This window comes from Leptinotarsa decemlineata, unplaced genomic scaffold (assembly GCF_025532065.1).
Source record: "Leptinotarsa decemlineata unplaced genomic scaffold, Ldec_3_MD MMD2_P_RNA_scaffold_2, whole genome shotgun sequence".
In the NCBI taxonomy this organism is placed as follows: Eukaryota; Metazoa; Arthropoda; class Insecta; order Coleoptera; family Chrysomelidae; genus Leptinotarsa; species Leptinotarsa decemlineata.
In genome coordinates this window covers 1,248,816-1,267,850 of record NW_027412529.1, presented here as the reverse complement: position 1 = coordinate 1,267,850, position 19,035 = coordinate 1,248,816, and the positions used below count along the sequence as shown (strand labels likewise).

Here is a 19,035-nt window from a genome sequence, read left to right as displayed (position 1 = left end):
TTTCGTGCGATTATTTTTTACAACTTTTGACGTGGATTAACTCAGCAACAGTGCATGGATGAACTTAATTCAATTTTTAGCGATGAAGCTCCATCAAGGACCAGTGTTTATCGATGGTATGGTGAATTCAATCGTGGGCGTAGTTCACTCCAAAACAAATTTCGTGAAGGTCGTCCAAAATCTCAATGCTCAAAAATCGCGGTGCTTCGAAACACGTCTATGACATCGTGGCAGGTAATGAATCGTGGATTTACGCGTATGAGCCCGAAAGTAAACAGCAGTCGACTGTATGGGTGTTTAAAGAGGAGTCAAATCCAGCGCAGGAAGCACTTCCAAGCAAATGGTCGCCTGTTTTTTCGAAAAAAGTGGACATATCGCAGCCGTACCACTAGAACAACGCGGAACATTCAATTCTGAGTGGTACACAACCATTTGTTTGCCAGTTGTCTTCCAAGAAATCAGGAAAACCAACCGCCGAAGACGGATCACTATTCACCACGACAATGCGAGCTCTCACACATCGGCTCAAACACCTGCATTTTTGAGCACCCAAAACATCGATTTGATGAGTCAGCCGCCGTATAGTCCTGACTTGGCATCGAATGACTTCTTTTTATATCCGCACGTAAAAAAAAACTGAGAGGTCAACGTTTTTCGACACCTGAAGAAGTGGTTGCTGCATTCAGAATGGACGTTTTGGAGATGCCTCAATCAGAGTGGCAGAAGTGCTTCGACAATTAGTTCAAACGCATGCAAAGTGTATACAGTGCGTTCCACATTTATGGAATAAATTCATTTTTAGCGTTATTATGTACTATGTGAAAAAAACCTGAAACAGGTCGGTTTTTATTCTTAAATTGACAATTTACAGTATGAAAATATTATCCCCCTCCAGCACCCCTTCTGAATTATAAGCACCCCCTCGAAAATTTTAAATAGCAAAGGGGGTCGTGTGGCACCTTGTTGGAAAGGGATTTCAGTCCTCTGTTCAGCAATTTAAAGTTTTTTAAGTTTGGTGCAATCATAACTGAGAAAATTTATTTTTAGGATGTAAAATTTTGATAATGTCTCTAGGTATCACAAAACTTTACGTAGAATGAAGATAATAATGCCACATAATATTTAGAATGTATTTTTCAATGTACTTTACAATTAAATTAAATGTTCAAGATGACCGCCATTAACTTCTTGACAATAACCGAGGCGATTTTGGAATTCTCGTACAACATTTTGTATGACCTCGGGGGTTATTTTGTTAATTTCTTCCGTTACCCTAACTTTTAAATCAGCAATATCGTTTGGTTTATTAAAACATACTTTAGATTTCAAATAACCCCATAAGAAGTAATCGAGAGGAGTCAAATCGGGGGATCTAGCCGGCCATTTGATAGTTCCACGTCTTCCAATCCACCTATTTGGAAAAACCTCGTTTAAATAATTTCTAACTGTACGTGCAAAATGCGGTGGAGCTCCGTCTTGTTGGTAGTAAATAGTTCGATCTATCTCATTTGGATGATTAACATTAGAAAAATGAATTGGAAAGTTATTTAAAAAATCTAGATAAACCTCACCATTAACAGTGTCCTCAAAAAAATAAGGGCCAATAATTTTATTGTGAGGATTTTCTTTGCTCCTATATCTACAGTTCTGTCTGTTAACTGTTCCGTTTAAATGAAACGTCGCTTCATCAGAAAACACTATTTTGTTTATGAACTGCAAATCTGCGTTCATTCTGTCCATCATCAATTCACAGAATTCTTGACTTCTATCAGGTTCATCTTCATTTAACTCCTCAACCTCCTGAAGGGTGGTATTTTTCTTTATGCAAAACTCTCAAAATAGATGATTTACTTACATCATTGTCGGCGGCAAGTTCTCGAGTTGTCTTATGCGGATTTTCCTCAGTCTGTAGAAGTACATCTAACTTTTTTTCATCAGTAAATTGAACATTTCTACCTGGTTTTCCAATATTTTTTACATGTCCAGTTTCACGAAACTTTTTTTCAATTTTGCTAACTGTAGACTGCGACAGGGTATTTATTATTGAAAATTTCACAAACCTCCTTTTGAGTTCTTGTTTTATTACCACAACCAATCATAATTAAAGTGTCTATTCTTTGAGTCTCGGACAAATGAGCCATAATTAAATTTAATACTCCCACAAATATTATACTGACGTCTTTTAGTAACTTCAAATACCTAAATGACAGCAGCCTACTAGATTCATATCAATTGTTTATTTGGCTTTTTGTCCAATATTTTAGTATCTTGAAAGAGGACTAAAATCCCTTTCCAACAAGTTGCCACACGACCCCCTTTGCTATTTAAAATTTTCGAGGTGGTGCTTATAATTCAGAAGAGGTGCTGGAGGGGGATAATATTTTCATACTGTAAATTGTCAATTTAAGAATAAAAATCGACCTGTTTCAGTTTTTTTTCACATAGTACATAATAACGCTAAAAATGAATTTATTCCATACATATGGACCGCACTGTAGATCTTCATGGAGAATATTTTTGTTGTAGAAACTAATGCAACACAGAGTACTTTTTATATGAAAGATAAAGTTGTGGGCGAATTTCAACTACAGCAAAAACATTAACTTTATTTATAGCAACTATACATCTTTTTTTTTTTAATCAATAGAACATAAATAAACAAGGACAAAACATAATCACTTAATGAAATCTAATTCAACAATTTTGAAAGACAATAAAGTGGTTTTCGATTATTAATATATGTTTTTGTTCTCTTATCCCGAAATATAAAAGGCAGCAACATTTTTTTCTCCTTGTGATAAAAAGAGGATTGTACAAATCTCATGTCATCTATTCTTTTTTCAGCTTGTTATGTGACGACGACCCAACCCACGTATGCCGGAAGCGGTGCCACGAGGAATGCGGTCCGTGCACATATCCTGTTAAAAGAGATTTGCAGTGCGGTCATTCAGTCATGATCGCCTGTCATGTTGATCCGTTGGCGCACAAGTGCACTGTACTTGTTGACACGAAACTACCATGTGAACATGAAGCACAGAAACCGTGTCACGAGGATGCAGAAACTTTCAGTTGTCCTCATCCTTGCGACTCGCGAGTGGAACCCTGCGGACATGCCTGTCGGCTGAGTTGTCACATCAGAAACGACCCTGATCATTTAGAGGTTTGTATTGTTACGTTTTTACCCATGGGTTGATCAATAATTGACTACACTGAATCAAACTTAATTTAATTTCATTTTAAATACAACAAACACTTGAACTATCATTTTAATGTCTATCGCCTTACTAGATCACTTCGCGAACCGCACTGTAACGTCCACTTGACTGTGTCGATACGCTCGCAGCCAGCGTTTAAATATCGTAATCGAACATCGTAGAATTCTTGTCGAAGTTCCGTCGACATAGCTAGCATGTTTCTTGTTGTTTCTCGAGCGGCAGGGAACATTGGGCATTCCCGCGCTCTTAGCTACGTCACGTTTGGTTTACCAGTGGCGGCCGGAGTTACTTTTTTTCGGGCATGATCTACAACATTATTGTTTTCTTCATATGCACAATCACAGGCATATGCCAAACGCCCAAATACGTACCACTTACTTACTTTCGTAGGTGAGATTTCCGCTGATTGACAATTTATTCAAATTGGGAATTTTTATTTCGTTTACCAGCAATTTAGGTCAGTTTCTCACTGGGGGACGTGTCAGCACCGTATAATTCAATTCATCAAGTACCTTGACAGAGAGAGTTAGTCAAATATGTTTATCATCCACGTCTCCAGTTTAATTTTCCTCTTGAAGATGATCACTGGGTGATCGAAACACGTGTCGAGGTGTTAAAAATAATGATTAGGTGTTGGGAAAAACTCCAGTACTATTCAAATTGTTGATGACAAACAAAAACATAGAAGTATCTATTGAAAACACTTTTTCAACACCAGAACAAAATACGACCTCTCGACGAGTGTTTCGCTAACCAACTTAGCGTCCTCAGGAGATCATTATGACTGAAAATGATCTCCCTTGGATTAAAAAAAAAATGTTAGGTGTACTCATTATGTATTTTGACGAATCCAAAAATAAAAATCGGTGCTCTCATTTCTAGAGTAACAGTCCTCCAAAGTCCCTTTTTGCACATTACAAACTGTAGAAAAACATATATTTATTCACCGTATTACCTTCACATATAATGAAAGGTGACACTTTTGGAATAGATTTATGATTATAATGGTGCCCTTGAACGGGTTGTTACCTTTTTTAAATTTCTTGTGCTGTATATTGTCGCAACTCAGTACTCGCTTGACTTATAACGAGAGGATTCAGGGGAATGTTCAGTTTTGAACTGTGTTATTAGTATTTGACTGAATGAAGGATTTATATATATTAAAGAAACAATACAGGAAAAGTTTGCAATATTAAAAATGTAGTATACCAAAATACAGATAAAATAGAGACAACTGTCCTCATAAAACTCGTCTAAACTATTATAGGATCTACCAAATTATAATAATAAATCTTTTTACTGTTTCACCCATTCATCATTCATCCAAATAATCAAAAAACTCATTTGAAAAACTTAATTAAATATTAATTGTAACGAAACGAGGAAAATACTTCGGGAATAAAGTTACACTAAAATGTTAATCAAAAATACAATAAATCACCAAAAACTTACATTATACTGCCACCCAGCAGGATCGAAGAAAAAGAGATGTGCTGCATTGCTGGAATCTTTTCTGAAGATCAATAGATACTGAATGAATTTCTCATTACTGTCTGTTGTTCATCTTGACCTCTCTCAGTACTTATGAAGATTTATACGCTGACATTGCAACTTTGATCCGGTCGCTGTACTAAGGTAAAATGCTCAGTAGCAATCTGTACAAAGTTTGCGTATTTGGAGACTGTTGTTTTATATTTCTATATCCTGTGATCGTATCAATTTTGATGTCTATGAACTTGGAATATTAAAAGATGGAATTCTGAATACTGAGTGTTTTTGTTTTAGAATATTGAAGTTGAGGTTGGAAAATCTTTTAATCCATGTATTTGCTTAAATGAATATGAATTGTTTCATGATTATTTTCCATATTTGACAATATTCATGGGATATTTTAGAAAATTGAATTCTTTCACACTGAATACAGTTTGGATTATACACACATCGGAAAAGTCTAGGGATATTTTTAAAAATGACAATAATTTTTTTTATATCGCTTTAGGGGAAAAAAAAGTTGGGTGATTATTAAACGAATGTAACTTACAACAAAATTTATTAAATGGTCAAAAATACTGAGTGCGCATATAAGCAAAACTAAAAAAATGGCTCTTCTTTGGAACCCCTAAAATAAATCATTAAACAAAAAAAATTGGAATCAGTACAAAGTATGGCCTCCACGCTGGTTTATTACGGCCCTACATCTATCGTGCATCGACAAAATGAGATTGTCAATGTCTTGTTGAGGTACATTTGCCCATTCAGCAATTAAAAGCTCTCTCAATTGAAACATTGTGTGAATGTTCCCCATATGCGGAGTAATTCTTCGTTGAAGCATGTCCCACACATGCTCGATGGGATTCAGGTCCGGTGATTGTGCTGGCCATGGCAATACATCAACTCCTTCGTTGGTGAGCTAGTCAGTCACTAGACGCGCGACATGTGGACGAGCATTATCCTGCATTAGGTGGGAGTTTTCACCAACATCACCAGCAAACGGACGGACGATAGGTAGAAGAATGGTGTCGAGGTACTGTCGAGCTGTGAGGGAGCGATTTGGAAAAACGAGATCGGTTCTGCCGCCGATCATGATTCCGCCCCATAGCATTATTGTAACACCTTTGTATGTGTGGACTTCCTGGACGTGTCTCAAACGTTCGTTATTTCCAGGTCGTCTCCATAGTCTTACTCGACGATAATCTGGATGAAATCTAAATCTGGATTCGTCTGTAAACAAAACTGTAGCCCAATCATTTGCATCCCAGTTTTGATGTTTTTGACACCACTCTAATCTTCTACCGCGATTGCCTCTCGACAAAGATGGAGATCTAAGTGGCTTTCTGTTGTGGAGATCTGCTTCATGCAGTCGATTTCTGACAGTATCACGACCAATGGTTAACTGGTGCGTCTGCTGCAACACGTAAACCAACTCAGGTGCTGTGATTGCCTGTTGTCTTCTTGCGGTCAAGACCAAAAATCGGTCTTGAACTGCAGTTGTAACGCGTCCTCGCCCTGGATGTTGTTCGACTGGACTGCCAGTTTCACGGAAACGCCGCCACAATCGACTGATAACACTTTGGGAGACCCCCAACAGAGAGCTACATCATTTTGTCGCATGCCACCTTGAAGAAGCCCTACAGCTCTATTCATCTCAGCCAATGGTAAGTGATGGCGTTTCATGTTAAAGCACAATATTTCCAGTTTAATTGCTGAGCAAGAACTGCATAGAATGTACAAACTCGACACTTTCAGATTATTCATTTTAGCCGAAAACCTACAGTTTGTAAAAAACTTGATAAAAGATTAGTTACCGTTTTCGCAGGCTTTGTTCAACCCATAAAAATCTACAGGGTGGTCGAGTGTACCAATTTAATCGAATTTAAACGACTTCGTGCATTTATTTTTATGATATTTAGTATGTTATAAAGATATCCCTAGACTTTTCCGATGTGTGTAGTTTGGTTGGGTGATATATAAGGAATATTTGTTGGCAGTATAAATGCACGAAACCGTGCGACAGATATCGCAAAGGATGTTCTCTCCAGAACGACGAGGCTCATTTGTGCCCGAGAATGTGTCACGAGGAATGTCCCGATTGCGAAGTAGAAGTTCTGAAGAGAAGAAGTAGGTGCAACCACATGTCCAAAACTCCCTGTAATCTGGATGCCGACCTCAAAGAATGTCAAAAACCGTGTCAGAAACTCCTACCATGTGGCCACAAATGCAAGAGAAAGTGCGAAGAACCCTGCGAAAATTGCAAAGAAAAGGTAAGTTTTGAAAATAGTTGATTGTAATTGGGGGTAAAACCGACTGATTTTGGTAATCAGGAGTTGTTTGTTGTTGAATATACAGTTACTGGTATGCATACACGAGGTCTGTTGAAAAAATAAGGTGAATAAACTTTGCGGGCTACTTACACTCGAATAGTGATTTTTTTTATGTTGATACACTAGTCTGGAACATATGTTCACAATTCAGCTGTTAAGCATGTTTAGTTTGTTGATGAGAGGCGTGAAAGTCGAAAGTGTTTTATGTATTCAGCGATTTTCTGCTATCGAAAAAATGAATCAAAGAACAGTAGAAGTCCGATAATCTGGCACGTTCGGGACCGGCTCGGTGCCGGACTACCGGAAAATTGCCCCTTCTGTTTAGTGTAGGCTTTGCCGTAAAACAACTGTATGTACTTTGTTTTTTTAACTATATATATAAATCGTAATTATAAGAACAATTAGGTTAATAATTAAACATCAAATACAGTATGCAAATACAAAAAAGTTTATTTTGCATTTGATATAATGTATGTACATGTACTGTAAAACATATTTTACTAAAATTTTAAAAAGTCACGAATGTCTTTTTGTTTTCTTGCTGACTTTTGGCGTTTGGCACTGTAGCTAGTACTAGCCTCAGCAAAAGAGATAAACTTATTTAGTGATTCTGCAGTTCGTAATATCATATCTCCGCAACAACATGGATTTATATGATGGAATCGGATTTATGTCAAACAGATCCACCATAACAAATTTTATTGTATTGACCCAAATGTTGATGATGTCCCAGATAATCGTGGTCAAGTTGATGTGATATATACTGATTTTACTAAAGCATTTGATCGACTTGATCACATGATCCTTCTACAAAAACTCCACCAATTTGGTTTCCATAATTCAGCTGTACTTTTCATTAAATCCTACTTACTTCAACGCAAACAGTTTGTATCTTATAACGGCTATGATTTTTTTTATTACAATCCTTCATCTCAGGGGTAGAATCTCGGACCACTTCTGTTCTTATTATTTACTAATGACCTCAGTAATTATGTCGATTGTATTAAGTTATTTTTTGCAGATGATTTGAAAATATATTTACCTGTCGAAACTATCCAAGACTGTAATACATTGCAACGACAGTTAGAAAATATACAGACTTGGTGTGAAGTAAACAAACTATATCTCAATGCATCAGAATCATTTTATTCATCACAAAAGAATACACATTGTGTGGTGAAAACTACAGAATATGTAACTTATCGGACTAGTAAAAAAAAATTGTATATAAAGTAGATTGACTAAAATTGATAAAATCTAGACAATAGAATATCTAGTGTTTAATATATATAAATAAAAAAATAGGGATGGACAAAGGGATTATAAAGTGGGAATATGGTACAACTGCATCAACGGGACACTATTTAGTGATATAAATATATAAAAAAGAGTATAATAAGAATGTACAATTATAACAATTACACAACGAATTCAGTTGAGGTTTGTGCAATTATAATTTTAAAATATAATCAGGAGCCCAGAAACTCTTCTACGCTATAAAAAGCTTTATCGCTGAGATATGTTGATATTCTAGTCCTAACTGCTGACTTGCTACCGCTCATATCTATTAGATTTTTCATCTTATTGAAACATTTTACACCAACATATTTTGGGGAATTTTGACCAATGAGAAGCCTGGAAAAGGGCAGATGAATATTTTCCTTATTCCTTGTATCATGTGCATGTATTTGATCATTTTTCAGAAACGTATTTTCATTGTCCTTTATAAACAATATCAAGTTCAAGATGTAGAGACAAGGTAACGTTAGTATTTTAGAATTTCGGAATAGTGGCTTACAAGATTCTGAAAGGTGAGTTTTATTCATAGCTCTGATGATTTTTTTCTGAGAACGAAAAGCCCCTGGTATGTGAGTTGAGGATCCCCAAAATATTATTCCATATTGCATAGCTGACTGTGCCAGTCCGAAGTAAAGAATTCTCAGTACATCAGCTGATACTGTATCCCTCAGATTCCTAATAATGTATGTGATTGTGCTGAGTTTTGAACAAAAAGTGGTGATATGGTTTTCCCAAATGTAAAGTAGTGTCTTATAGTAGGAAAATGGCGGTCATCAAGTACAATTATCGAGTAGATACCATTTCAAAAAAAATATATATATATATATATATATATATATATATATATATATATATATATATATATATATATATATATAAAACCCCTTCAATTCAAATACCATTTCACTGTCACGAAGTAACTCAATTAAAGATCTTGGTGTATATTTTGATCAAAATTTGTCTTTTTCCAACCACATTAGATCGAAAGTAAGTGACGCATTGAGAGTTTATGGCTTTAAAGTTCGCAATTGTAGATCTTTTTGAAACGTATCTGCTCTATTGACTCATTATGTAGCCTACGTAAGGTCAAAATTAGAATATGGCTCTGTTCTATGGTCTCCATTCTACAGTTGCCATAATACATTAATTGAAAAAGTTCAACGTCGTTTCCTGAAGTTTATTTACTTCAAATCTTATGGTATCTATCCTGATAGAGTTATTCCAAATGAATCTCTTACCATAACATTCAATATTGTAGGTCTTGAATTACGCAGAAAACTTCCTGGAATAATTTTTGTGTATAAATTACTGCACAACAATGTGGATGCTATGGAGGTATTATCTTTTATAAATTTCTGTGTGCCTCATTTTAGAACTAGAAGTACAAAAACTTTTTACAGCCGACTGGCCAGAACCAATTTGTATCTCAAGTGAAACTTTGCACCAGTCATGTTAAAATTTTTATAGCACATTTTTAATTTCTCTCTAAAAATGTCCGTATAAGTAGAAATTCATCAGAAGAGTTAAACTCCATGATGAGTTTGTTATGTATACACGAATTGATGACAATTAACCGAACTTGTTTTTTAAAATAAAGGGGATATCTGTCAAAAATAAGCAAAACGTTAACTTTATCCTAGTTGCATAAAATTTGGCATATGGATATAAAATTGCCGTAGACACAACTTTTTCAAGTAACTTTTTGTTAAATTCGATCTAGAAATGCACTTTTTCAATTTAAAAAAAAAAGTTGAATTTGACAAACACTTAACCTCAGTGGAACGCAGTTGGCCGCATCATTTTAAGTTAAATTTTTTGTATTGTATTTATTTATTAAGTAGGCAAGCCTAATATATAAAAAAAAGAAAAATTACAAATTCATAAATATCTCACGACATTAACTATTTAAATATAGTAACATTTTAAAGTACATTTCAAGGAAAACCAAATATACATACATATCTATAGATTATTAGATTATTAGGTTAGTTCACATTAAAAAAAAAATTACAAATATCATAATGAGCTGTCACTAATATACTTCTTTAATGATGACTTGAATTGGTTTATTGAATTAGATTCTTTTACAAATTGTGGTAGTTTATTAAATTTGTTTAAGCCTTTATGAAATATAATATTCATTCCAAATTTAGTGTTAGTTTTATTAATGTAAAAATTGTTATTTCTTCTCGTATTGTAATCATGAACTTCTATTTCTCAATAAGAATTTTTGAAAGTAATTGGGTAGCAATCCTTTATGCAGCTTAAATATAAAGATCATAGTCATATATAATATACGTTCTTCAACTGAAAACCAGTTTAGACACCGTAACATCGATTTAATTGCTGAGTAACGGCTACACCCCAATATTAATCGCATGCCCCGATTTTGAAGCTATTGCAATTGCGCTATTTTATTTTTACCAAGTAGAAAAAGTAATGTTGTACAATAATCAAAATGAGGTTGTATTAGGCTTTTAAAAATGGTCAACCTAGCATACATAGACACTTTTTTACATATACGAGAGAGAGAAAAAAGTTTTTTAGATATTTTTTTACACCATGACTATTTAGTTTTAAATTTTTATCAATTATAAAACCCAAATATTTTATTTCAGTCACAATTTCAATGCTAACATTATTAATTTTTATAACAGCATTTGCCCAAACAATTTGATCATACTTATAAGATGATGTCAAAATCATACTTTTTGTTTTATTGACATTAAGTTTCAGTTTATTAATAAATAAATATGTTTCAATGCTATTTAAAGACCTATTCATTTCAACAATTGCCTGATCCAAATTTTCATGTATACAATAAACCAATGTATCATCTGCAAAAAGATTTATACAGTGTGATCCAGATATGTGATTAATATCATTTAGGTAAATAATAAAAAGCAATGGACCTAACACACTACCCTGGGGTATGCCACTCTCAATTATAAGTTCATCTGACAATTCTTTTCCAAATTTAGTTTTTTGTCTTCTGTTGAATAAGTAACTTTGAATCCAATCGAAAACAATCCCTGATATCCCATAATATTTTAATTTTTCAAGTAGAATATTTCGGTCAATTGTTTCAAATGCCCTTTTAAGGTCGAGAAATGTCGCAACAATGTACTGATTTCTATCAATTGTAATTTTCCATTCAGTTATTAAAAATTATAGAGACGTTTCACATGAGTGTCTAGCTCTAAAACCTGATTGGTTGCCTATAAACAATTTATTGGTATTAAAGTACTGAATTAATTGGTTATATACAGACATTTCTAACACTTTTTCAAGAGTTGGTAGTATATTTAATGGTATAAAATGTTCAGCTTTAATTGAGTTAATTTTCGGTACAGGAACAACAGTGGAAATCTTAAATTGATCTGGAAACACACCGGTTCTAAGTGATGTGTTAATTAAATTTAATATTGCGTACCCAGCCACATCAAAGCTTTTTTTTAAGAAATTATCTTTTAAAATTTCTGCTTTGTTAGTTTTGTCAAGCGAGAATATAATATTTCTTAGTTCATTAATTGTTAAAGGCGAGAATTCAGTGAAATTAGCTGATATAACAGGGTAGTCATGGGTCCATTGCTGTACATTTTGAAAAACAGAAGTTATTTCATTTACACTATATATGAAATATGAATTGAAATTATTAGCAATGTCTATTTCCTTATTCAAAATTACATTTTGATTATTAATCTCAAACTGAATACGGCTAACAACATCTTGTTTTGGCTTGACAAGTTTTTTAAGACACTTCCACATTTCCATACTATTATTTTTATTTTTGTCTATAGTTTGTTCAAAATATAATCTTTATTTTTCCTTTAGTAAAACAACATATTGATTTCTAATGATCTTATAGACATTCCAAAGTTCTTCTTTTAGACCACCCTCGCAATGCCCAAAATTGTAATATGCATTATTACGCTCACGTCTTTTTTCTTTAAGTTCATCATCAAAGTAGGGTACATAATTACTTTTGATATATATTGTTTTCTCAGGGACAATTTCATTAACAATTGTTGACACATTATCAATTAATTCATGTAAAATATTATCGACATTAACTGAGTTATTGTTCCAGTTACAAGATATTAATTGCATATTTATATTATGATACTCTTGATTAAAGCACAAACAAGTGCCGAAGTTAAACTTCATTGAAACTTTTCGAAAAAAAAATTCCCATATGGTGCGCACTTTAATGGTGACACTGTATATCACAGAAGCCATCTTGTGGATACACCAAAACAAAAATGCTAACACTACGGGGAGTGAAATTCATAAGTACAATACCCGCAATAAAGAATTTTATAGACTACCTCGAGAGAACAACACTAAAACAATGAAGCAGATTGACTATCTACCAATTAACTATATAACCTTATACCGGTGGATTGGAAGATATTCACTACAAAAAAGTTTAAATACTACTTAAAAAATCACTTCTTCTAAGTCCAATTTATAATATTGAAGATGTTTTTTCCCATATATGGACTTAATATTTAGTACAGTATATTAAACACGCTACCTATATAGGAAGATAAAACTACAGATAAAAACAGTTTTATCTTCCTCTTGAAGATGATCACTTGGTGATCGAAACAAGTGTCGAGGTGTAAAAATAACGATTTGGTGTTGGGAAAAAACTCCAGTAACATTTATATTTATTAACTTATTGTTTTTACAGGTTAAAAAAATCGTTCCCATTTGCGAACATGAGATCAACATTGAATGTTACATTGAACCCGATAGGAAGTACTGTAAAGGAAAATGTCCACGTCTGCTGCCTTGCGGTCACCCGTGCTTGAACAAATGTAACGAAGAATGCACCGAAAAATGTAAAGTAATAATCGACTGCGCCATTCCTAGTCCGTGTGGTCACGTCATCAAAAAAATAAAATGTTTCTTGAAGGATAATGGTGAGTTTGAATTATTTGATTGTTTATTGAATTGAAAGGGTGTATTTTTAGGAGAGTTTAATTTTTGGGAAAGAAAGTTTTTGGCCTTATACTACTCCATCTTGATACAAAAAAATGTGGGAATCTTCCAAATAAAGGAAGGGATCAATTTTAAAAAATTACCTCTATACAAAGAGGTGTAGATCACGCAAATAATTAACTTTCAGACACAAACTGGAAGAAAGTCCTCCTGAAACAGCTACTTCCATATAAACATTGAATTATACGACAAAAAAATTCTTTCGAAACAAATACTTTTATATGAACGCTGAATTATACGAAAAAACACTTTTTTCCATTCCGTTTCGTTTCAAAAATCTGTAATGGAATTGAATCAGATATCATTCACAGGATTCCTACACAATATAAATAACGAAAGAAGGAAAATTTCACTGACTATATGTATAATTTCACTTACATGGAACACATCTTTACTGCTAGACATCCGAGGTTTCGCCGTAAGACACTTGCATTATCGACTCCTCAGTAGCAAGTATGGATAACGTTATGAGGAAAAACGCATTTTTTGTACAAAGATGGAGAAGTAGAAGGCTCGAGCTAATACTGATTCCACATTTTAAAATAGTTGACCAACAACTGTAGTGTTATGTTGATGTTACATGATATTAGCGATTTTTTTGCCAATTGAAGGAATTGAAGGATTTATGTATATATTTATGTATAGATTTTGATCTATATAATCTTGAGCAATTTTCTAATAATCATTGCCTAAAACTGAATTCAAATGAAACTGTTGCAATCGTTTTTGGTAGAAAGAATGCTAGAAAAGAATTTACTGCAAACCACTTTGCTAGCATTCAGATTGGGGGGGGTTTGTGGATTGACGAAGAGATGAGATTTTCTTATCATATCAGTACAAGTATAGAATAGAATAGAATAGAATAGAAATTTATTCATCATTAAAAGATTTTATACATGTGGTACATACAGTATAAAACTTTATCAGACTAGTCAGAACCGAACATAAAGCAATTGTGCTTATCTATAGTTAGTGTATATATACATGTTATTAGAAGTTAAGTAGACATAATAAAAATATGCAAGAACAGTGACAGATAATATATGCAAGTAGCTTAAATTAGTTAAAATTGTGAAATCTATTTTTTTTTTTTTTTTTTTTTATTATTTGTACAAGTAAAATAAAGTAACTATACAATAATAGCTAGAGTTGAAGAAATTACAAAAAGCATACTGTAATCTCAAACTGATTTATCAAAATAGACAGTTATTTAATAAAAAAATTAAAAGTTTACTATGTGACTCTTTGGTGTTATCCAGGTTAAATTACTGCGATGTTATTTACGCTCCTAGTATAAACTCCATTGACACCAAACGAATTCAAAATCTCCAAAATAGTTGCTTGAGGTTAATCTATGGCATCAAAAAATACGATAGGATTTCACACACATTGAAAACAAACAAATGGCTTAATATGAGTGATCGAAGGTTCCTTCACTCTGCCTGCTTCTTTTACAAAGTTTTAAAATACCGAAACCTCCCCCTATTTGTACAATAAGATAACATTTTGCTCAGATGTACATAATATTAACATTAGACGAAAAAGTTTGTTTTCTCCCCCAATCTTTCACACAGAATTCTACAGACGTTCATTTTCCTATCACATCACCAAATGTATGAATAAAATACCACCAGAGTTGAAAGAACTCTTGTTATCGACTTTCCGGACTCGTATCATCAGATTTCTCGATAGATAGTAAGTTCTATTTTTTGTTTTTTAAATTCTGTTCATTTTTCCTACTCTTCATCTTCAGTGCGATCTGAGAATTATTAATTAGTTCGATCTGAGAATCAATAATATACCACTTACAATGTTTGAAAAATATTATGTATGTTTCTTTGACTAATCTTTATCTTCAATTTGAACTGTGATTTATTTATTGATTTAGCAATGTTTATATTCCTTGTAACGTAAGTGCATTCAAAAGTAATCACTGTTTTTTTCTTTTTTTTGTGTTTGTTCTGATTTGCCATTTAGTAGTCTGTTTTGGGTTAGGTGGAAGAACAGATGTCAGTCTGTACCTTCCGGTGCCGATTGCCATACTGAATCTCGCCCATTTATTTTTTTTAGTTCACATGTATGAATATAACTGAAAATTAATAAAAGACCTTTATTATTATTATTATTATATTCCCAAGATAGTACCTGGGCTGAAAAATATCGGGCCTAACACATAGATGGCGTTAGTATTATTGCATTTACTACTTTTTCAGTTAGTGCTAACCTTCAAAAGAAAGCTGTTGAGATTTCATGATATCCGAACTATTTCGAATATCTCAGCAAAGAGAAGCAATAATAAATCGATTCCGAAACTTCTAATGCCTCGATACTTTCCCCGACATCTTCGACGAGATGACTACACTTGAGATTGGAATCCAGTCCTAACTACATAGTAAATATTGAAGTAGATACTAAAGTAACGAATTATTGAAATTCCAGTTCAAAATAATATTGAAGCTCCGACTTCCATATATTGTCCCCCTTGGAGTAGTTATAATTGACTACAGTGACTAATTAAACTTAACTTTATTTCACTTTAAATACAACAAACACTTCAACTAAAATTTCAACTATTATTTGAATGTCTATCGCCTTACTAAATCACTTCGCGTACCGCACTGTAACGTCCACTTTACTTTGTCCGATACGCTCCTGGCTAGCGTTTTTATATCGTAATCGAATACGCTAGAAAATTTCGCCGAAATTCTGTCGAAATCGGTAGCATTATTCTCGCTGATTCTAGAGTGGCGGGGAATCATCGTATATTCGCGTGCTCTTAGCTACGTCACTATTGGTTTATGGCTACCAGTGGTGGCCGGAGTTATTTTCTTTCGGGCATGATTTACAACACTACCCCCTTTCCTGAGGTTGTTTGCCCCAAACAACATTCCAAGAGGGGACATCGCGACCCATGTAAGGACTCAGCTTCTCAATGTGGACAACTTTAGGCTTGCTTCTGGGTGACAATTGGATTCTGTTCACCAGATCGTTTATCTTTTTGGTTACCAAGTAAGGTCCTTGCCATGGTTTCTGCAACTTGGGACACAAACCTTTCCGACGTTGGGGTTGATAGAGCCACACTACATCGCCCTTCTTGAAGCTCACTGGCAACGACTTTTTGTCAAATCTTATCTTCATCCTGTCGTTGGAAAGCTGTGATTTGGTCCAGGCAAATTCGTGAACAATTTCCAGTCTCTCCTTCAGGTCATTCACATACTCTAAATTAGGTACCTCTTGAGATTCATCGAAAGGATTGCCATACAATACATCTATCAGAAGCTTCAGTTTCCTACCAGTTAGCAACATGGATGGTGTATAACCTGTCGCGCCATGTTGGTAACTCTTGTATGCCAACAGAAAGAACCAATTTATTTCAGTCTCTTTGGTTAATTTTTAGTCAATTATCCCACTTCTGACACCAAATGTTACGTTTTTCCCCGTGGGTTGATCAATAATTAACTACACTGAATAATCAAACTCAACTTTATTTCACTATAAATACAACAAACACTTCAACTAAAATTTCAACTATTATTTGAATGTCTATCGCCTTACTAAATCACTTCGCGTGCCGCACTGTAACATCCACTTTACTGTGTCTGATATATCGTAATCGAATGTGCTAGAAAATTTCGCCGAAATTCTGTCGAAATCGGTAGCATTATTCTCGCTGATTCTAGAGTGGCGGGGAATCTTCGTACATTCGCGTGCTCTTAGCTGCGTCACTATTGGTTTATGGCAACCAGTGGTGCCCGGCGTTATTTTCTTTCAGGGATGATTCACAACAAAACCAAAAGAACGTGTTGGTTTTATATTGCATGAGCATTTGACTATGAGGAAGTTCTGTTCTGCGCGAGCCCACTTTTGACCAAAAACAGAGATGTCTTGATGATTCTGAGCAGTATTTGGCAATGTTTAAACATGAAAAACCTGATTTTTTGCCAATGGATGAAACATGAATCCATCATTTCACTCCGGAATCAACAACAACGATCGTCATCTAAGTGGAGAGCATTTGCGTGGTGTAATATTCATTGATTATCTTGAGAAGGGAAATACCATCATCAGTTAATATTATATAGCGTTTTTGAAGCGTTCAAAGGCCGAAATTGCAAAGAAACGACCCTAATGCCAAAAAAAAAACTTGGTTTCATCAAGACATCGCACCGTTTCACAACTCAACCAAAACACTGGCAAAAATACATGAATTAAACTTAGAATTGCTCCCACATCCACAGTATTCGCCAGATTTGGCTCCCAGGGACTACTGGCTGTTCGCAAACCTCAAAAAATGCTCACTGGTAAAAAATTTTGCTCGAATGAAGAGGTTATTGCTGAAACTGAGACCTATTTTGAAGAAAAAGATAAATCGTTTTACAAAAGTGGTATTGAAATGTTAAAGCGGTGCTGAAATGATTGTGTGGCTCTTGATGCAGGTTACATTGATGAATGAATCCAATTTTGAACAATTATTACTTTTTTTCCAGAGGATTCTAAAATCCTGTTGCAACGCTGCTCAGAGCCATGTGGAGTCAAGCTGAAGTGCAACCACATCTGTCAGGGCACTTGCGGCGAGTGTTCTCAAGGTCGCATCCATGTGAAGTGCAGAGAGAAATGTGGAGTCCCGTTGGTGTGCAACCACGAGTGTACCATACCGTGTCGGCAAGCGTGCAAACCTTGTCTGAAGCCCTGCGAGTACCGTTGCAAGCACAGCAAGTGTAAGAGGAACTGTGGAGACCCTTGCACGTTCTGTAAGGAGCCTTGCGGAAGAAGGTGCGAGCACCAGGTGAATATTTTTGCAATATTTCGTTAGCTTTAGATTTAGACTGAGGTATGTGTTGTATTATTGAGTTTCTCATTTCTCAAGCTTCCTTTGTATCTGTACAAAATCTAAAATCAAAGAAAGGTCCTGGTCCGGATGGAATACCAAATATTTTGGAAAACATTCGTTGAAAATATTTATAAAGTTATTGATGAACATCACCCATTGTTTGTTTACTTGTTCATGTTGTATTTCATAGACCTCTTCCCAATCCTCATTATTTAGTTTCTCGACAAAATTTTTTATGTTTTCCTCTGAAACATCTTTTATGGGTACCTTTCATTGAGTTTTGCAGATTGAGCTTACATGTAATCATTTGGGCTGTATGACCTGAAGCATGTATCTCAAGTGCTTTCGTAATGTACTACATGGATCAATAAGTCCCGAGACTAACCCAGAGATGGCGTTCTTAGTAAACCAGTAACCACGTCTTTCTAGAGTACTAACCTTTGCTTGAAACGTGTCGAAATTTTAAGTCGATCGGACCAGAAACAGCTGAGTTATCGAGGTTAGAGTAAAGTCGTTTTGTAGTTTGTTTAAAAAATGGAAAAAAACCGAGTTTCGTGTTCTGATAAAACATTTTTTTTAATGGGTGAAAACACCGTGCAAGCGAAAGAATGGATTGAAAAATGTTACCCGGACTCTTGTCCATCAAAAGCAACGATTTGTCGGTGGTTTGCCGAGTTTAAACGTGGTCGTACCGACACAAATGACGCAGAACGCTCGGGTAGACCTGTGGAAGCTGTTAGACCGGAAAATGTGAGTGAAGTGACAAAAATTGTAATGAAAAATCGTAAAGTGAAGCTCCGTGAGATTGCTGAGATGACACAGATATCATATGGAAGTGTATTTACTATCCTTCATGAAAAAT

The 19,035-nt window shown here is 34.6% G+C and overlaps 1 protein-coding gene across 1 annotated transcript in view; it reads left to right on the top strand.

Moving 5' to 3' along the window:
- LOC111504110 (NFX1-type zinc finger-containing protein 1) overlaps positions 1 to 19,035 on the top strand; it is a 73,537-nt gene that overhangs the window by 41,183 nt on the left and 13,319 nt on the right. Inside the window, 4 exon segments of the mRNA XM_074180995.1 lie at positions 2,845 to 3,160; positions 6,704 to 6,976; positions 13,032 to 13,263; positions 17,830 to 18,128. Coding sequence (XP_074037096.1) covers positions 2,845 to 3,160; positions 6,704 to 6,976; positions 13,032 to 13,263; positions 17,830 to 18,128 — 1,120 coding nt within the window.